General features: G+C 40.6%; 1 protein-coding gene across 5 annotated transcripts in view; it reads left to right on the forward strand.

Moving 5' to 3' along the window:
• Positions 1-15,445, forward strand: part of GRAMD2B (GRAM domain containing 2B) — a 135,151-nt gene that overhangs the window by 91,281 nt on the left and 28,425 nt on the right. For 2 of the 5 annotated variants that reach the window (XM_061188104.1, XM_061188105.1), the window contains exons 7-14: positions 328-399; positions 514-594; positions 3,308-3,419; positions 4,075-4,197; positions 4,810-4,897; positions 5,806-5,910; positions 8,427-8,520; positions 11,892-12,004. In XM_061188104.1, coding sequence (XP_061044087.1) covers positions 328-399; positions 514-594; positions 3,308-3,419; positions 4,075-4,197; positions 4,810-4,897; positions 5,806-5,910; positions 8,427-8,520; positions 11,892-11,933 — 717 coding nt within the window. In that variant the 3' untranslated portion in view covers positions 11,934-12,004. Of the gene's footprint in view, positions 1-327; positions 400-513; positions 595-3,307; positions 3,420-4,074; positions 4,198-4,809; positions 4,898-5,805; positions 5,911-8,426; positions 8,521-11,891; positions 12,906-15,445 lie in introns of those variants that run through there. The other 3 variants (XM_061188101.1, XM_061188102.1, XM_061188103.1) reach the window with 3 other exon arrangements.

Here is a 15,445-nt window from a genome sequence, read left to right on the forward strand (position 1 = left end):
TTACTATCCAGGTCTTTTCCATCCATGCTTGTTTGGGGCACCTATGTCAGAGCACCGGAGCTTTCATTTTGCTCTACATTTCTGTATTATTTAAGTTGGGTTTGAGAGTTTTGTTGCTATTGTGGGAGAATATATTCACTTTATTCCAGGAATGGAATAAAAACCGAATGTGTGGCTGAGCGGAATGAGAATATAGACTCGGTATAGAATATAGTCTATGGTGTGTGAAAATGAAAAAATATACAGATAAATATTTTAACTCTGAACACTCACTTCTAGTCAAGCGGTATCTGTTAATAATTAAATAATTATTATTTTGTTTTTCAGTACATATTTGTCTCCTTACTCTCCAGAGATTCAACTTACAAACTACTAAAATCTGTGTGTGGACACTTAGAAGTGAGTACAACATCTCTGAGCCTCAATGGCTGTCTCTCTTCTGTATTTCTTATGGTTTTGTAGTTGATCTGGTTTTTTCATTTTGTAAAAATAATTTTGTTTCAATAATTTCAGAATACAAGTATTGGCAACAGTCCCAATCCATCTTCTCTTGAAAACAGTTTCCAGGCAGACCGCCCTTCATCTCTGCCTCTGGTGAGTTGCCTACATAACTATCTAAATGCAAAAGAAAGTGAGTAGGTCTCACAATCACACTTCTCCTTACACCGTGACCAGGGTGCGGGAGGAACTTAGGGCCACAGTATTGGAGGCAAAGTTGAAGAAACAGGGCATTTCTGTCCTGAAGAAGAGGGGACCATAGGAGGTCATCAACTTTTTCAGGTAATTGAAGAGTCATCCTGCAAAAGAAAAGAAACATGATAGTGCACTGTTTTAGCCAGTTACTGGTCCATGGAGGTATTCAGCAAATCTTGCTCTGTTTGTCAGTGTTGTTTTAGAGGGAATCACCAGTCCATTTAGGTAGGGCATGATTCATCCCACAAGTCGTTGAATGCCTTCTATGTTCAAGGCACCATGCTAGTGTACCCATAAGGACACCAGGAAAAATCAAAACTAGTTCTTGCCTTCAAAGTCTTTACAGCTTAGTAGAGAAGATGAGGGATACCCAGAAATAACTGTAAAAGAAGAAAGCTGTAATGCCCAAGAGGTAGAGATTCTTTGATTCCCTTAGACTTTCTGACTACAGAGTAAATCTCGAACGGGAAGTAGCTCCCCTGATTTGTACAAGATTTGTACCTGTGATGGTATCATGCAAGCCCAAGAGAGTCCTAGCCGTGTTGTTCAAATGGTTGTTCCCAAATTGATAATCGTTAAATGTTTTAATACCTTTGGTGAAGCGGTATGAGCGCAGAGTTTCAACATCTACAGTTTTTTTTTTTAACTTTATTTATTTTTGGCTGCGTTGGGTCTTCGTCGCTGCGCACAGGCCTTGTCTAGTTGCGGCGAGTGGGGGGCTACTCTTCGTTGCGGTGCGTGGGCTCCTCATTGCAGTGGCTTCTCTTGTTGCAGAGCATGGGCTCTAGGCGCATGGGCTTCAGTAGTTGTGGCTCGCGGGCTCTAGAGCGCAGGCTCATTAGTTGTGGTGCACGGGCTTAGTTGCTCCACGGCATGTGGGATCTTCCCGGACCAGGGGTCGAACCCGTGTCCCCCGCATTGGCAGGTGGATTCCTAACCACTGTGCCACCAGGGAAGCCCTACAAATCTTTTTTTTGTTTTGAGAGCTGTTAAAAAGTACAGGGATTGAAAACGTGTTCACACAAAAACTTAAACCAGAATGTTCATAGCTGCATTATACATCATAGCCAAAATGTGGAAGCAACCCTGATAGCCATCAGCTGATAAATGGATAAATAAAATGTCATATATCCATACAGTGAAATATTATTTGACCATAAAAATGAAGAACTACTGATACATAATACAACATGGACGAACCTTGAACACATTATGCTAAGTGGAAGAAGGCAGACACAAAAGGCCACATGTTGTATGATTCCATGTATATGAAATGTCCAGAATAGACAATCCATATGGGCAGAAAATGCATTAGTGGTTGCCAAGGGACGGGATTGGGAGTGACTGCTAACGGGTAAAGGGCTTCTTTCTGGGGGGAGATAGACGTATTGTGAAATAAGACAGTGGTGATGGTTGTACGACAGTGTAATTATTCTCAAAACCACTACATTGTATACTTAAACTGGTGAATTTTATCTCAATTTTTAAAAAAAAATCTACCTTAAAAAATAGTGAGAAACAGTACAAAATAGAATGAAACACTTATGATTTGGAATCCCTCAAACATGGTTTCAAATCTGGGTTCCACCCAGCTGAGCTATGCCATGGGGCAAGCTCTTTAACTGCTGTGACTCAGCTTCCTCATCCAGTGAAATGCCAGGCTCCTGACGTGGCTGTGAAGATCAGGTGCAGTCATATGTGTGTGGAGCTTTGCATACTGCCTGACCCGTAGTGGGTATTCAATTAATAATTATTAAATTGAGGAGACTTGAATTTTAAAATTTTCCTTCCCCTATAAATTCTTGCATGAAATTGAAATGACTATTGAAATGATCAAGAGGCAGCTAGTTGAAGGTGAAAGGTTGGTAATTTGCTTACAAGATATGTCTCCTCTTCTTCACTTGGCAGCTAAATAAATTGTGAAAAGCTCGCAGAATTGTACCTTCACTGTGACATTTTAGCGACGCGTCTTGTCTCTTCATTTCCTAAGCACTTTGGGGAACACGTGGGATACACAGTAAAAACAGCCTGCTTTTTCCCCCCAACTCCTCACTCCTCTCTCACCCTTTTGTCATTTAGAAGTAATGTTACTGACCCTGTTTTGATTTGTTCGAGGGAAGAAAAAAGCTAAAACTTTCCTTTCGGTGTCTAATTTGCTAAAGCCATTTTCCCTTTTCTATTTCCAATACCTTTTTAAAGCTATAATTTGAGAAAACCTTTCTCTGCATTTAGAACATGCATCTAGAACTTTCTAGCTACTTTTTTGTCTTGTATATGTCTGTTTTGGTCACTTTTTCTCATTACAAAATGCTAATGAGACTTATCTAGCTTTACCCTAGAAGCTTTTCAAACATCAGCATCCCAGTTTTTTTCCTAGACATTTGTTGTTTCAGACGAGTTGGCCACTGTTTGTTAACAGAATTCTAACTGCCCAGAAAAATCAGTAACCAGATACTCTGTGATCTGTTGAGGAAACCCAGTAGTACGGGGTAATCCTTCCTTCTTTTCCATTTTTTATAGGTCAGGCCTAAGTGAAAGGTCTGGAGGTTACAAAGTCCTGTCTGTTGAATAAAGGAAAATGGGCCTCTCTCTTCATTTCATTATTTCCCTTCAGGATTTCAACGATGAATTCTCAGATCTGGATGGAGTGGTACGGCAAAGAAGGCAAGACATGGAAGGATACAGCAGTTCTGGATCCCAGACTCCTGAATCTGAGAACTCTCGAGGTCTGGGAGATTTTTGTATCTTTACTGAAATTTAATTCTCCACAAAACATCCTTAGCTTAACCAAAAACCAAAACCAAAACCAACCAAAAAACAACACACCTTCTGAGCTAACAATTAGGAAGGGACTCTAAACAAAGGGTAGTTTGAAAGTTCAAGGAAAAGGAATTGCCTATGTGGTAATACGCATTTAACAAATGTCTCTTTGGGAATTCCCTGGCGGTCCAGTGGTTAGGGCTCCACGCTCTCACTGCCGAGGGCCCAGGTTCAATCCCTGGTCGGGGAACTAAGATCCCACAAGCCACATGGTGTGACAAAAAAGAAAAAAAAAAGTCTCTTAAATAGACATAATATTGGAGTGGTTGAAAGACAGAAACAGGCAATATTTTCTTACCTCTTCTTTAGTAATATTATTAATTATTATAGCTGAATCGTCCCCATGAGTCAGTGAGATAAGGACAGACTGCCCTTATATCATTTTATTTATTTGCTTGAACATTGGATTTCATCCCCAAACCACTCAACCAGCTTGTAAGAAGATCCATTTATATTCTTTGGCCATTATGCATATTAAGGGATTGATTTGCTTTGTGGTTGATCCTGTGTGTTTAAACGCACTGGGGAGAAAGCTTACCCAGCCCCGTTTCATCTTGGTAGATTTCCGTGTGACAGAATCCCAGACAGTTCTGAATGTCTCCAAGGGAGAAGCAAAACCAACTCGGGCAGATGCCCTTGTGAACAGAGTGCCTGAAGGAAAAGCCAAGAGTCTCCCTGGGCATGGTAAGGAATGGATTATTTGGGGGGCAGGGGTGGGCATCTGCCTGTGACTTTTAAAGGGCCCTCATGTTTCACTTTATGACTGCCTTTGCTATTCCCTCCCCCTCCCTTCCTGCTGTACGTCTTGGCATGTTAATTCATTTATTCACTCAACAAACCGTACCCAGTTCCATGCTTTACTGTGGGGCATACAAAGGTGAACAGCCTTCGTGGAAGACCTTTCATTATTCTGAATACTTTGAGATTGCGATTCAAAAATTACCAGTAAAACTCACGTTATTTTATTATTATTTACTGATTATTATAATAACTGCTTACCAGCTGTACTGGTTGGTAGGAGATCAAGGATGGGGTCTGTATTGTTCACCAGTCACTCCATCGCAATGCTTGGCACAGAGAAGGCTCTCAATAGATATGTATTGAATGCAACATGTGGGAAGGAATTGTAACTACTGGTTAAAATGAGAAGCGAAGGCTTTGGTTAGTATTTCCTCTGATTTTTATTACCTGGAAATAATTCTGTCTCTCAAGTACTTCTTCCCTATAGGGATACTGCTGCGTGAAGGAGATGTATTATCATTTTAAAACAGAAGCTTTTTGTTTTCCACCCAACAGGTCAGTCAGAAACCATTGGAATCATACCCAGAGTAAAGTCTCAGAAATGTCCGACTCTCCACCATATTCTTATATTCTATGCAATTGTGTAAGTAAGTGTATTTATTATGAATGACTTCATGATTCATTTCACTACAGGAATAATGTCATCACGTTACCAAGAGCCATTGTGAATCTCAGTTGCCTCTAATATGACCCAAATCTTTTAGGGGGAAATTTTTGTCTCCTACTTCAAAACCTTTTTTCTTAAACTCAGGTCACCTTTTCATATTCATCCCCTTCTTATTTAAATAAATAGTGAGAAGGAAGGAAGGAAAAGCAAAATATGCCAAATCCAGCAGAAGACTAAGTTCTGAGTACATACTCTTAGTTAGGAAATTGCTTCCTGAATTATGAAGCATCTTTGTTCATGTTGTTTATTTTTCCATCTATCCCGTGTCCTCTGGATAGAGGCCAAAACAACTTGAAAATGTCATCCCCTTTATTGAAAACTTAGGCATTGAGTTTTTAAAGTTCCCTCTCAGCTTCTAGCCTGTAACTAGCCTGTAGCTTCTAGCCAGTTGTTCTTCTGAAAATAACCTGACCCAGTTCTAGGCTGTTCCTCAGAACCAAGGAGGATCTGCAGTTTGGTTTCCAGATAAAGCAGAGAATGTGAGTCACAAGACCGGACATTCGCTGGCCAGGGCCTTCGACAGTACCTGGTGGGAGGAGAAGCACCAGCTCGGGAATCTACGTTGGCTGGCCTTGAGTGAGACTACTGAAATGCCATTATTTGTAAATTGAGGAAATAGAGAATTTTCAATATCCTTCTAGTTCTAAAGTTTGGTGCAAGCATCAGTCTGTTGAAAAAAGACTTCTGAAGTCTCTGTAGCCAAGTTATTTTGGAAAATACCTTGCCTCAAATGTACAGTGTTGCCTCTGAGGTTACTGTTTTATGAATATCAGTCAGGTCCTGGCCACTAACCTATTGGGAATTTCTCTTTTATCCCTTTCCAGTGTCTGTGCACTAATCATCTCGACCTTCTACATGAGATACAGAATTAATTCTCTGGAGGAGCGGCTGGGGTCACTAACCTCCATCGTGGACACCCATCAGACTGAGTAAGACAATTCCCTCCAGTGCTGTCTTCTGCTTGCTGTTCACATTAGTATAATGTTTGACCTGAGCTTGGCCTCCTTCTTAGCAAGCATTAATTGAGGATACATTCTGTATGAGACATTTTGTTAAGTGTAGATATGGAAAGTAATGAGTAGGAGGGTCCTAGAAATAAATGACCTGACTCTTCATGTTCTTGAGTTGCTATAGTGTCTCCAGTGGTAAGGCAAGAAACAAGCCTAATTTTACATTATCTTGTTCTCTTATCCTAAGACTCAGTTGTGACCTTGGCCCATTTATTAAAATAGTCAAGTTTATCTTCGTACAATGGCAATGAGTCAAGACATTCATAGAAAAGAAGCAATTCAAGTAACTCAGCACATTTCATCATGTATAACTCTTTGTATGAACTCACTTATTTACAAAACTCTTGACCACTATAAAGATCCATGTGACTAGTAATTAGTTGAATGTGTCTGTGAAGATTTTCTACCACAGTATTTTTAACATGCCTAACCTAATTAAATCTATTGACATAGTGGTCTTTCCTTTAAACCCATTTACATGAGGATTTTGACACATTCTCTAAAAAGTAAAATAAAGTATTTCATGTTTAAAGCATACTTTTACCTGAAGTTTTAAAAGTAGAGATATTTCTTTACAGAGTAAGTACTGTGTGCTAGAGATCTATTACAGTAGATCTTTCACACACAGATACAGTTTCCTCTCATATCTTCACCATAACCTTATAAGATAGCTATTATTCCCATTTTACAGATGAAGAAACTGAGACTCAGAGAAATAATTTTAATAGAATCAGGTTTCAGGTCTATGTGACTACAAAAACCTAGTCACCAGTGGTTGCTTATAAGGAACAGCGGAGAAGTGAGTCAGAATATTTTCAGTGTGTATCAGAATCATCTGGATGGCTTGTTAAAACAGATTGCAGGGCCCATTCTCCAAATTCCTGGTGCTGGCCTGGGGTCTACACTTTGAGAACTATTATGCTATACAATTCTAGGGCCTTTCTTTACAGTCTTAACAGTCACCTAAAAGTCTTGTTCTATGGCTTATGCAATGCTGGTACACAGATTATTTCTGAACCATAAATATACATTTGAACCAGTAATAAGAAGTCTAATGAATGGTTTGGGATAAATTCATACCCTGCCCTTACTCTCTCACGTGTTGTTCAAAATGTTAATAATACACTTAGAGCTAGGAGGTAGCTCTACATTATTGCAAACTATTAGTTCACTATCATATAAGGGGTTGATTTTATTAGGAAAATGTACCTCATGTCCTGTTATCATTTAATTAACGATGATGATGAAGGGGAAATTCCACTAATGGAAGGCAAGTGGAATACTTATTCTACTATTTATAAATAATCAATCCAGGAGGAGATACAATTTGAAAAACAACCATTTAAAGGGAAAATCACAAAGATCCCATATTATATGAGGTCAGGGAATACCCATGACGGGAAGGTCTGGACTGTCAGAATTTCGTGTGGATAGATCAGTACTCTGGGTCTCAGATACCTCGTTTAGAAATCAGAAGATTTAGATTCAGTTTCCTTTTTGGGATCTAAGATTTTGATACTATGGATCAAGGACAAAGAAAAAACTGTTTCAGTACTACTCAATGAAAAACATCTGATTGCTTTCTTAATATTTAGATAATCATCGATAAGTTACCAAGTACCTATGTCTCAAAAATGGATCCTATGTAAAATAAATTAGACCAGTCAATGCCATCTAAAAACTTCACATCTAAAATTAAATTACAACCAAGAAATAGAAAGGAGATACAGACCATGGTTCTTAACCTTAACATGAAAATCTAATGGTTTTAGAGCAGCTCTCTGGGAAAATGTACACATATCTCTAAATTTCCTACAGTTTTAGCTGGTATAGGACCCCAGTGGACCTCAGAGTAAGAGCCCATGCCTTTAACAGTCAAGTGGTAAATAGTGAATACATCGGTTATATTACTAGACAAGGGCAATTATGTTTGTACGGCAGGTCTCAAAGAAGGAACTGCAAAAGTCACACATCAACAGAAATTTGATTAAAGGCATTCCTAAACATTATGAAAGTTCTAGTGTAAATGGTTGCTTCTCCTATAAAACAGTACATACATGACTGAGAAGAGCAGTAAGCCTTGCAAATGCGTGCAGTTGTGGGCAGAGAGAGGGTATCGGGAGTTAGTAAAAGTAGTCTAAGAAACTGCGTGCTTGAGAATAATTGTCTGATATGTGTTTGGAAGCTGAGGCGCAACGTAGCCACTTAAACAAAAATATCTTAAGAGATTTCCAGCTAAGCTTTGAAGACTTAGTCCCCTAAACATCTAGTCTGAAGTTGAGGATTACTGCAGGGCCTTTCTGATGTCAACAAGGTAAATGCACACTGTCTTCTATTATAACCTAGTTTTCTGGCCAGATAAATTTAAAATGTGTTCATTCCACTTCTTTCTTTGCCATCCCTGCCCACAGTAATTCTTCTCTGTGTTCTTACAGACAGACAGCACCATCCAGCCCAGGGTCGCACGTACAGTTAAATGTGGAGGTCCTGTGCCGAGAGCTTACAGCCAACATAATGAGACTAGAAAAGGTGACAGGTCTTTTTCCTGGGTTGGGGGCGTTGCAGTAGTGCCTGTCCACTGCCACAGGGCAGGGCTTACACACGCATGGCCGTGCAACAGGCCACCTAAATGACCATACGCAGCCAGGGGATTTTCCACTGAGAAATAGGTTCCAACCTCATCTTCCTTGTTGGTTGACCTTGTGGTTTTCCCCCTTGGTTAGAAATCATTCTCTGTGCCATAGGGCCCAAGGGTAAGTGTCGGCTGACGCAGGGCTCGGGGAGGGGCACGGTAGGGAGTGCCCCCAAGCAGAGAGGGCAGCCCCCAGCTCCACCCAGGCTGGTTGTCGCCATACAGAAAATAATTGCATTCAGTTTCTCTATGATACATGCCATTGTTCCCACCTGACAAAAGAAGCCAAGTTTCAAGTGAACTTGCTCCAGGAGACACACCCAGAAAGTTGGCAGAACCGGAATTTGAACCAGGTCTGACTCCAAAGTTGTGCTTCGAAGCCCTCTGCTTTTACTCCTCCTCAGAATCCAACCTTAGGCCTGGGGGATAAGGCCACTGAATAGGGAGGTGAACAGGAGAAGGTAGACACCCAGAAATATCCCCAGAGTTAAACCTAGTTAACATTTCTTTTAATTAATTTATTTATTTATTTATTTATTTATGGCTGTGTTGGGTCTTCGTTTCTGTGCGAGGGCTTTCTCTAGTTGCAGCAAGTGGGGGCCACTCTTCATCACGGTGCGCGGTCCTCTCACTATCGTGGCCTCTCTTGTTGCGGAGCACAGGCTCCAGACGCGCAGGCTCAGTAGTTGTGGCTCACGGGCCTAGTTGCTCCGCGGCATGGGGGATCTTCCCAGACCAGGGCTCGAACCCGTGTCCCCTGCATTGGCAGGCGGATTCTCAACCACTGCGCCACCAGGGAAGCCCAAACCTAGTTAACATTTTTTATTTCTCCTTTCAGCATGTCTGTCCCTGTCTCATGCTTTATTTTGACCCTTATCCTTAAAGGAAAGGTTTAGAGTGAGTTGTTCAATTCGAATTGCTGCTACAAATGCCAAGTATTTGGTGGCTTTCCACAATAGTGCAGTTATGCTCACTTGGGAAGAAACGTGAAATACAAATGAGTCAAATTATGCTTGTCTTGCAATACTAAATGGTATCTAGCATTTAACCACTGAAGTATGGACAGCAAAGGAGTCTGCATACTTCTGTTCTAAACTAAGGCATGACAGATAATTCCCACTGAATCATTGTATTGGTGGGCAAGCTTGGAAATTTTCTCTTTTAAATCCACAATCAAGCTAGAGAAGGTATGGGATAGCAACCAGAACTGTTTTCCTTTCTAAAATGTCAGTTGCTAAGAATTGAAGATAAAATTTTTTTGATGAAATGCTTAGAAATGTTTGGCTTCCACGCTGACCTAGAGAATGGGGTGGTAATTTTCTCTCTCGTTCACTCTGGCAACACAATGGTGTTCTTTGGACTGGACGCACACGGAATCCTGCTGCCCTCCTGGGCATTTCTTCCCACTCCCCTGCCGGGCCCAGCTGGGACACCACTTTCTGTAATGAGGGACAGGAAAACAGGAGAGCTCGTCCACAACAGGCAGACAGCTGGCCATGTCTTGTGCAGAGCCCAGCTACTTGGCTAGGAGGCCTATAGTACCAGCAGAAACCTGTGTCCCAAAGCAGAAGCAGGGAAGAGGGGATTTAGGGTCAAAATGCATGTGTTGAAGTTGTAAAAAGTCATAAGTTGCACACATTGTTCATAGGCATCGTAGTATAAAAATAGTCACCAGGCCACACCCATGTGCTGTTGCTAGGTCTGCACCCCCAAGCATCCACCCCCACAAAGGGAAGCTGGTAGTAACGCAGCAGCGCATGGTCGGGGGACAGCAGCTGTGTGCTGCGGGAAGGTCAGAGCCAGGTCTCAGCTCTTTCTACTAAGTACCAGCAACTTCCTTCTACTCTCCTGCAGGGACTGGTCACGTCTCAGCCTCCTGATCTGCCCACTTGTAACTTCCCCATTTCTGTTCATAGCATCACTGCCCTTTCAGTCATCCTTTTCACTTGCCACTGATAGATTACGCAGGACTTTGTCAACTAATTAGTCTAGCTTCAAGTGTCTCCTCAGTTTCTCTAAGATGGGCACCATTAGGCCATTCTGACCCCCTCCTAATCTAAGAGTATGAAGTCCAATCTCATTATGGTTTGTATTTGCATTTTCCTAATTACTACTGCAGCTGAGCATCTTTTCATATATATATTGGCCATATGGATTTCCTTCTGTAATATTCCTTCTGTAAATTGCCCATTTATCTCCTTTGTTTTACTTTTGGGGTTTTGTCTTTGTAGGTGTTTTACATATTTTGGATATTAGTCTTTTATTTCATTTCTTTCTCTACCTTCCCACTCCTGCTTTTCCATTCATCTTTGGTCCTGTGGGAAGATAGGGAAGATATGAAGTAGGAATTAGGGGGATGAAGGCAATGCCTTTTACAGGTAAAGAAGTAAATACTTATTTTCTTAGTACTGGGAATGGCATTAATGGTGGAGCAGTGCAGAAGAAAGAGCATGAACTTCGGAGTCAGATGTCTGTTCTTTTCCCTACTCTGCCACTTACTGTGTGACTGGTCTTGTTATGTAGCATCTCTGGCCCTTAGCTTCGTGTATAAAACCTGCCTCTGTGTGTGGTGGTGCGTGGTCAAGGTGAGCACACATGATGTTCCTGGCACATACTGATTAGATCTCTTCCTCTCCACTTATCCTGTGTATGCCTCTAGGACATCACAGAATGTTCTTCCAAAAGAAGACTATGTTCTCTTTTGTTCCACAGGGTTCCCTACTCCCTCACAGTATTGGTTCTTAAAAATTCCTTGCTCTGAATTCTTTAAAGTTCATTTACCCAACAAACATTTACCAAGCACATTTTCAGTGCCCAACACTATACTGTGGTCTTAAGATCCACAGATAGGCAGGGTCCGTGGGAAATGTTATATCTAATAGGAGTGTTAAACATTATTTGTGGTGTTTGTCCGATTCAGACCATCACGTGGGCTTTGTCAAGCCCGGTTTCCCATTGTCTCTGAATGCATTTGGGTCACACCTGGTGTTGCCAGGGCTTTTGTTCTGTTTCTCTTAGTCTCTACGGACATTTTCATCTTTGTGCCACTCTTTCATTTTTAGCCTATCTTTTTTCATTTTAAAGTGGTTTGTCAAACAGAATTCTATGCCACAGTCATGCATTTATTTGCCTGATCTAAATTTAACCCATGTGTAGCTTTTTATTCAAGATAGAAGAGATTAAGCTCAAGCATTATATAGACCATAGCAAATATGCCCTTAATATACTCCATTCTATGTAATAACAGGAGCTTTTCTCTTATTTCAAGATACAAAACAACTTACAAAAGCTACTTGAGAATGGTGACTGACCAGCCAGAAGCTTGGACCAATGCAATACCTCGCACTTCCCTTGAAGTAGGTGCTCCCCAGGCATTCTGGTGGAGCGCTCCCTGCTGGCCAGAGGAGCGAGCAAATGGGCAGCCCCAGCCATGCTTGCCCTTGGAGGTCACCAGCTCAGGAAAGGGGGGAAGGGGAATAATTTTGGTTCCTGTGCAATAAAATTTGACCTTGACTCTCTGAGGAAGTTTTCAGGGCTGCTGCCTGAAGAAAACAGATCCATCTCCGGAGGTCTCAGGAAGGGCCTGGCAGACTTGGACGATTGTGGTTCAGTGGGTTATCGTGACTGTGTCAGTGATACTGACATATTCCTCCACTCCATGCCTTTTCAGTCCTACCCACCTGCCTTTTCTCTCCTGTACACCCCTCTTAATCAACCTTCAAACTAAGGGATAATATCGTGTGCCAACAAACTCGACAGGATCCTTTAAAGAATTTGCCATGACTCTCCCAAAAGACAAAAAGAAACAAAAAAGCCCTAATGGACAGACTTGCTTCAAACAAATAACATTTTAGTTTTTGGTTTTTTCCCTTCTGCTGTTATGTTCTGGTTTAAGTCACTTGTATATCTTAACTTCTCAGTTGAGTATTGGCAAGAATATCGGGCAAAGTGGATTAAACTATCTCATTTTATGTTTTGTTCCTCTAATAACTAATAGGACTGATTCTCACCCACCCCAGGTCAAGAATTTGTGAGACATGAGACTGAAGTACTAAATTAACTTACTTTGAAACCAAAACTAATCTTTAAACCAAAAAGTATGATAGTGATTTGATGCAGGATGAAAAACACTGCATTTTTAAGATTGTAGGTGGACTGTGTGTGTTTTGAAACAGGATGTCTGTAATTAATGCTGAAACCCATCTCAGCATGATGATAGCATGCTTTTCTCTTTTGCTGACTAAAATATTTAACTAGTGGTTTTGCTAACTTCTATTTACCATATGGGTTGGCTGGTTTTTATTAATAATTATTTAGGTACCCTAATATCTGTAATATAAAAGATATTCTGTTTATCTATGATGCATTTTATAATCATTTCTATGAAATGTATTTTGTTTAATCAGATAAGCTAATAAGTGAATTGGTTACATCATTTGTATTTGTTAGCCTACTGGACAAGAATTGTGCCTGGTGCACCCCTAGCTTTTAATAAATACTCATTGGTTAAAATGCCCTGCCAATGCTGTATTTTGTCAGTTTGTAAATTCTTTTAACAGAGACAATATGCTTTTTAACTGCTTCTCACCTTCTCTCTACTACTTCCAACTCACCCATACTTCTTTCCTCCCAACTCACCCATACTTCTTTCCTCCCAAGTATTCACTTCCGAAAAACTGATTTAAGTTCTTGGGTTGCAACGATATAGGGGAAAGAAAAATGAACTTTGAAATAAGAAAACCAATGCTTGATTCCTGGGTCCTCATTTTATGAGTTATGTGACTGTAAGCAAAATATTTGGTCATTTTCCCCCATTTTATTGATGAGGATAAAAGTACCAGGGGAAAGTGTCATTGTGAGAATTAAATGTTACAAAGTTTCTAAAGCACATCGCCATGTGAGGCAAATTGTATACTCTCTTAATAGGAACCATATTCATTATTTCTTAAAATATTTGCATGTCTGACAGTCCGTTTTTATAAAAGTTCTATGTCAATGCTTTATAGTTAAAACCCATTAGAGATTCAGGAGTGGGTCAGCCACCTCTGGAGAGAAATTTTACAACTGTGTGAAGCTCCTTTAAATGGTTCAAATTTCACTGAATTAGTAATCTGCTATCCAGGAATTTATACCAGAGCAATAAGCAGAGATCTAGTCAAGGATTTATATACAAGAATATTCTTTGAAGCCTTAACAGCAAAATATTAGAGACTATTCAATAGCAGAGCACTTAAATTATGACACTATTTAGAATGGCATTGTCAAAAAATGGCATAGAAAATAGCATTAAAAAGGTAAGCATATAGAGAGGATGTGGAAAAGGGAACCCTCCTACACTGTTGATGGGAATGTAAGTTGGTATAGCCACTATGGAAAACAGTATGACGGTTCCTCAGAAAGCTAAAAATAGAATTATGATATGATCCAGCAATCCCACTCCTGGGCATATATCCAGACAAAACTATAATCCAAAAAGATACATGCACCCCAATGTTCATAGCAGCACTATTCACAATAGCCAAGACATGGAAACAACCTAAATGTCCATCGAGAGATGAATGGATAAAGAAGGTGTGGTACATATATACAATGGACTACTACTCAGCCTTAAAAAAAAGAATGAAATAATGCCATTTGCAGCAACATGGATGCAACTAGAGATTATCATACTAAGTGAAGTAAGTCAGAAAGAGAAAGACAAATACCATATGATATCACTTATATGTGGAATCTAAATTATGACACAAATGAACCTATCTATGAAACAGAAACAGACTCTGGCATAGAGAACAGACTTGTGGTTGCCTTGGGGGAGGGATGGAGTGGGAGGTTGGGATGAGCAGATGCAAACTATTATATATAAAATGGATAAAAACAAGGTCCTATTGCATAGCACAGGGAAATATATTCAATATCCTATGATAAGGCATAATGAAAAAGAACAAAGAATTATATATATGTATAACAATCTCTTTGCTGTACAGCAGAAATTAACACAACATTGTAAATCAACTATACTCCAAATAAAAAGAAAACTGTTAACTTGGTGTTGTAACTGAACAGGGCCCTATGGAGCCTTCCCATAAAAGACCCACCCTGCCCCCCAACCACGTCCTCTGCCTGCTTGTCTGTAGAAAAACCTTAGCCTCCTAGGCCTTTCCCAAGTTCCAAAGAGTAACTTTAATCAGAGAAGTGAGAAAATGCAGAAATAAGGGAAAACAGTCAAGCAAGACAAAATAATAATACTTTAGCCATTAAACAAAGTGAAGGACCTTTAGTTCCCCCTCAAGGGCTATAGATAATATTGAGCCAGGTCCTCTGAGCTGTTTTGCAGATACTGAAACCCCCACTAGGTGGAAGAAGTTAACTGTGTGCTGCCCACAAACACACAGACCCCAGACCTGCTGGAACAGAAGGTTGATGATAGTGACTCCCAATTACCTCACCACCAACCAATCAGAAGAATGTCCAGGAGCTGATCACACACCCCATGACCCCCTCGCTCACCCTGTCTTTAAAAAACCTTTCCCTGAAAGCCTTCAAGGAGTTTGGGCCTTTTAAGCACTAGCTGCCTGGACTCCTTGCTTGGCCTGCAATAAACACTGCACTTTCCTTCACCACGACCCAGTGTGGTGTGTCAGTAGATTGGCTTTACTGCACGCAGGCAAGCAGACCCAAGTTTGGTTCAGTAACAGTGACAGTAAAGGGAATCAGAACACAAAGATAGCAGGGAAGTAGCAAACTCAGGTTTGGAGGGAACAAGAGCCAAGCGGCTGAAACTACCCAAGCTTAAAAGCTGGGGAGGGGCTGGGTGGAGCTGAA

The sequence above is a fragment of the Eubalaena glacialis genome, chromosome 4, assembly GCF_028564815.1.
Source record: "Eubalaena glacialis isolate mEubGla1 chromosome 4, mEubGla1.1.hap2.+ XY, whole genome shotgun sequence".
In the NCBI taxonomy this organism is placed as follows: domain Eukaryota; kingdom Metazoa; phylum Chordata; class Mammalia; order Artiodactyla; family Balaenidae; genus Eubalaena; species Eubalaena glacialis.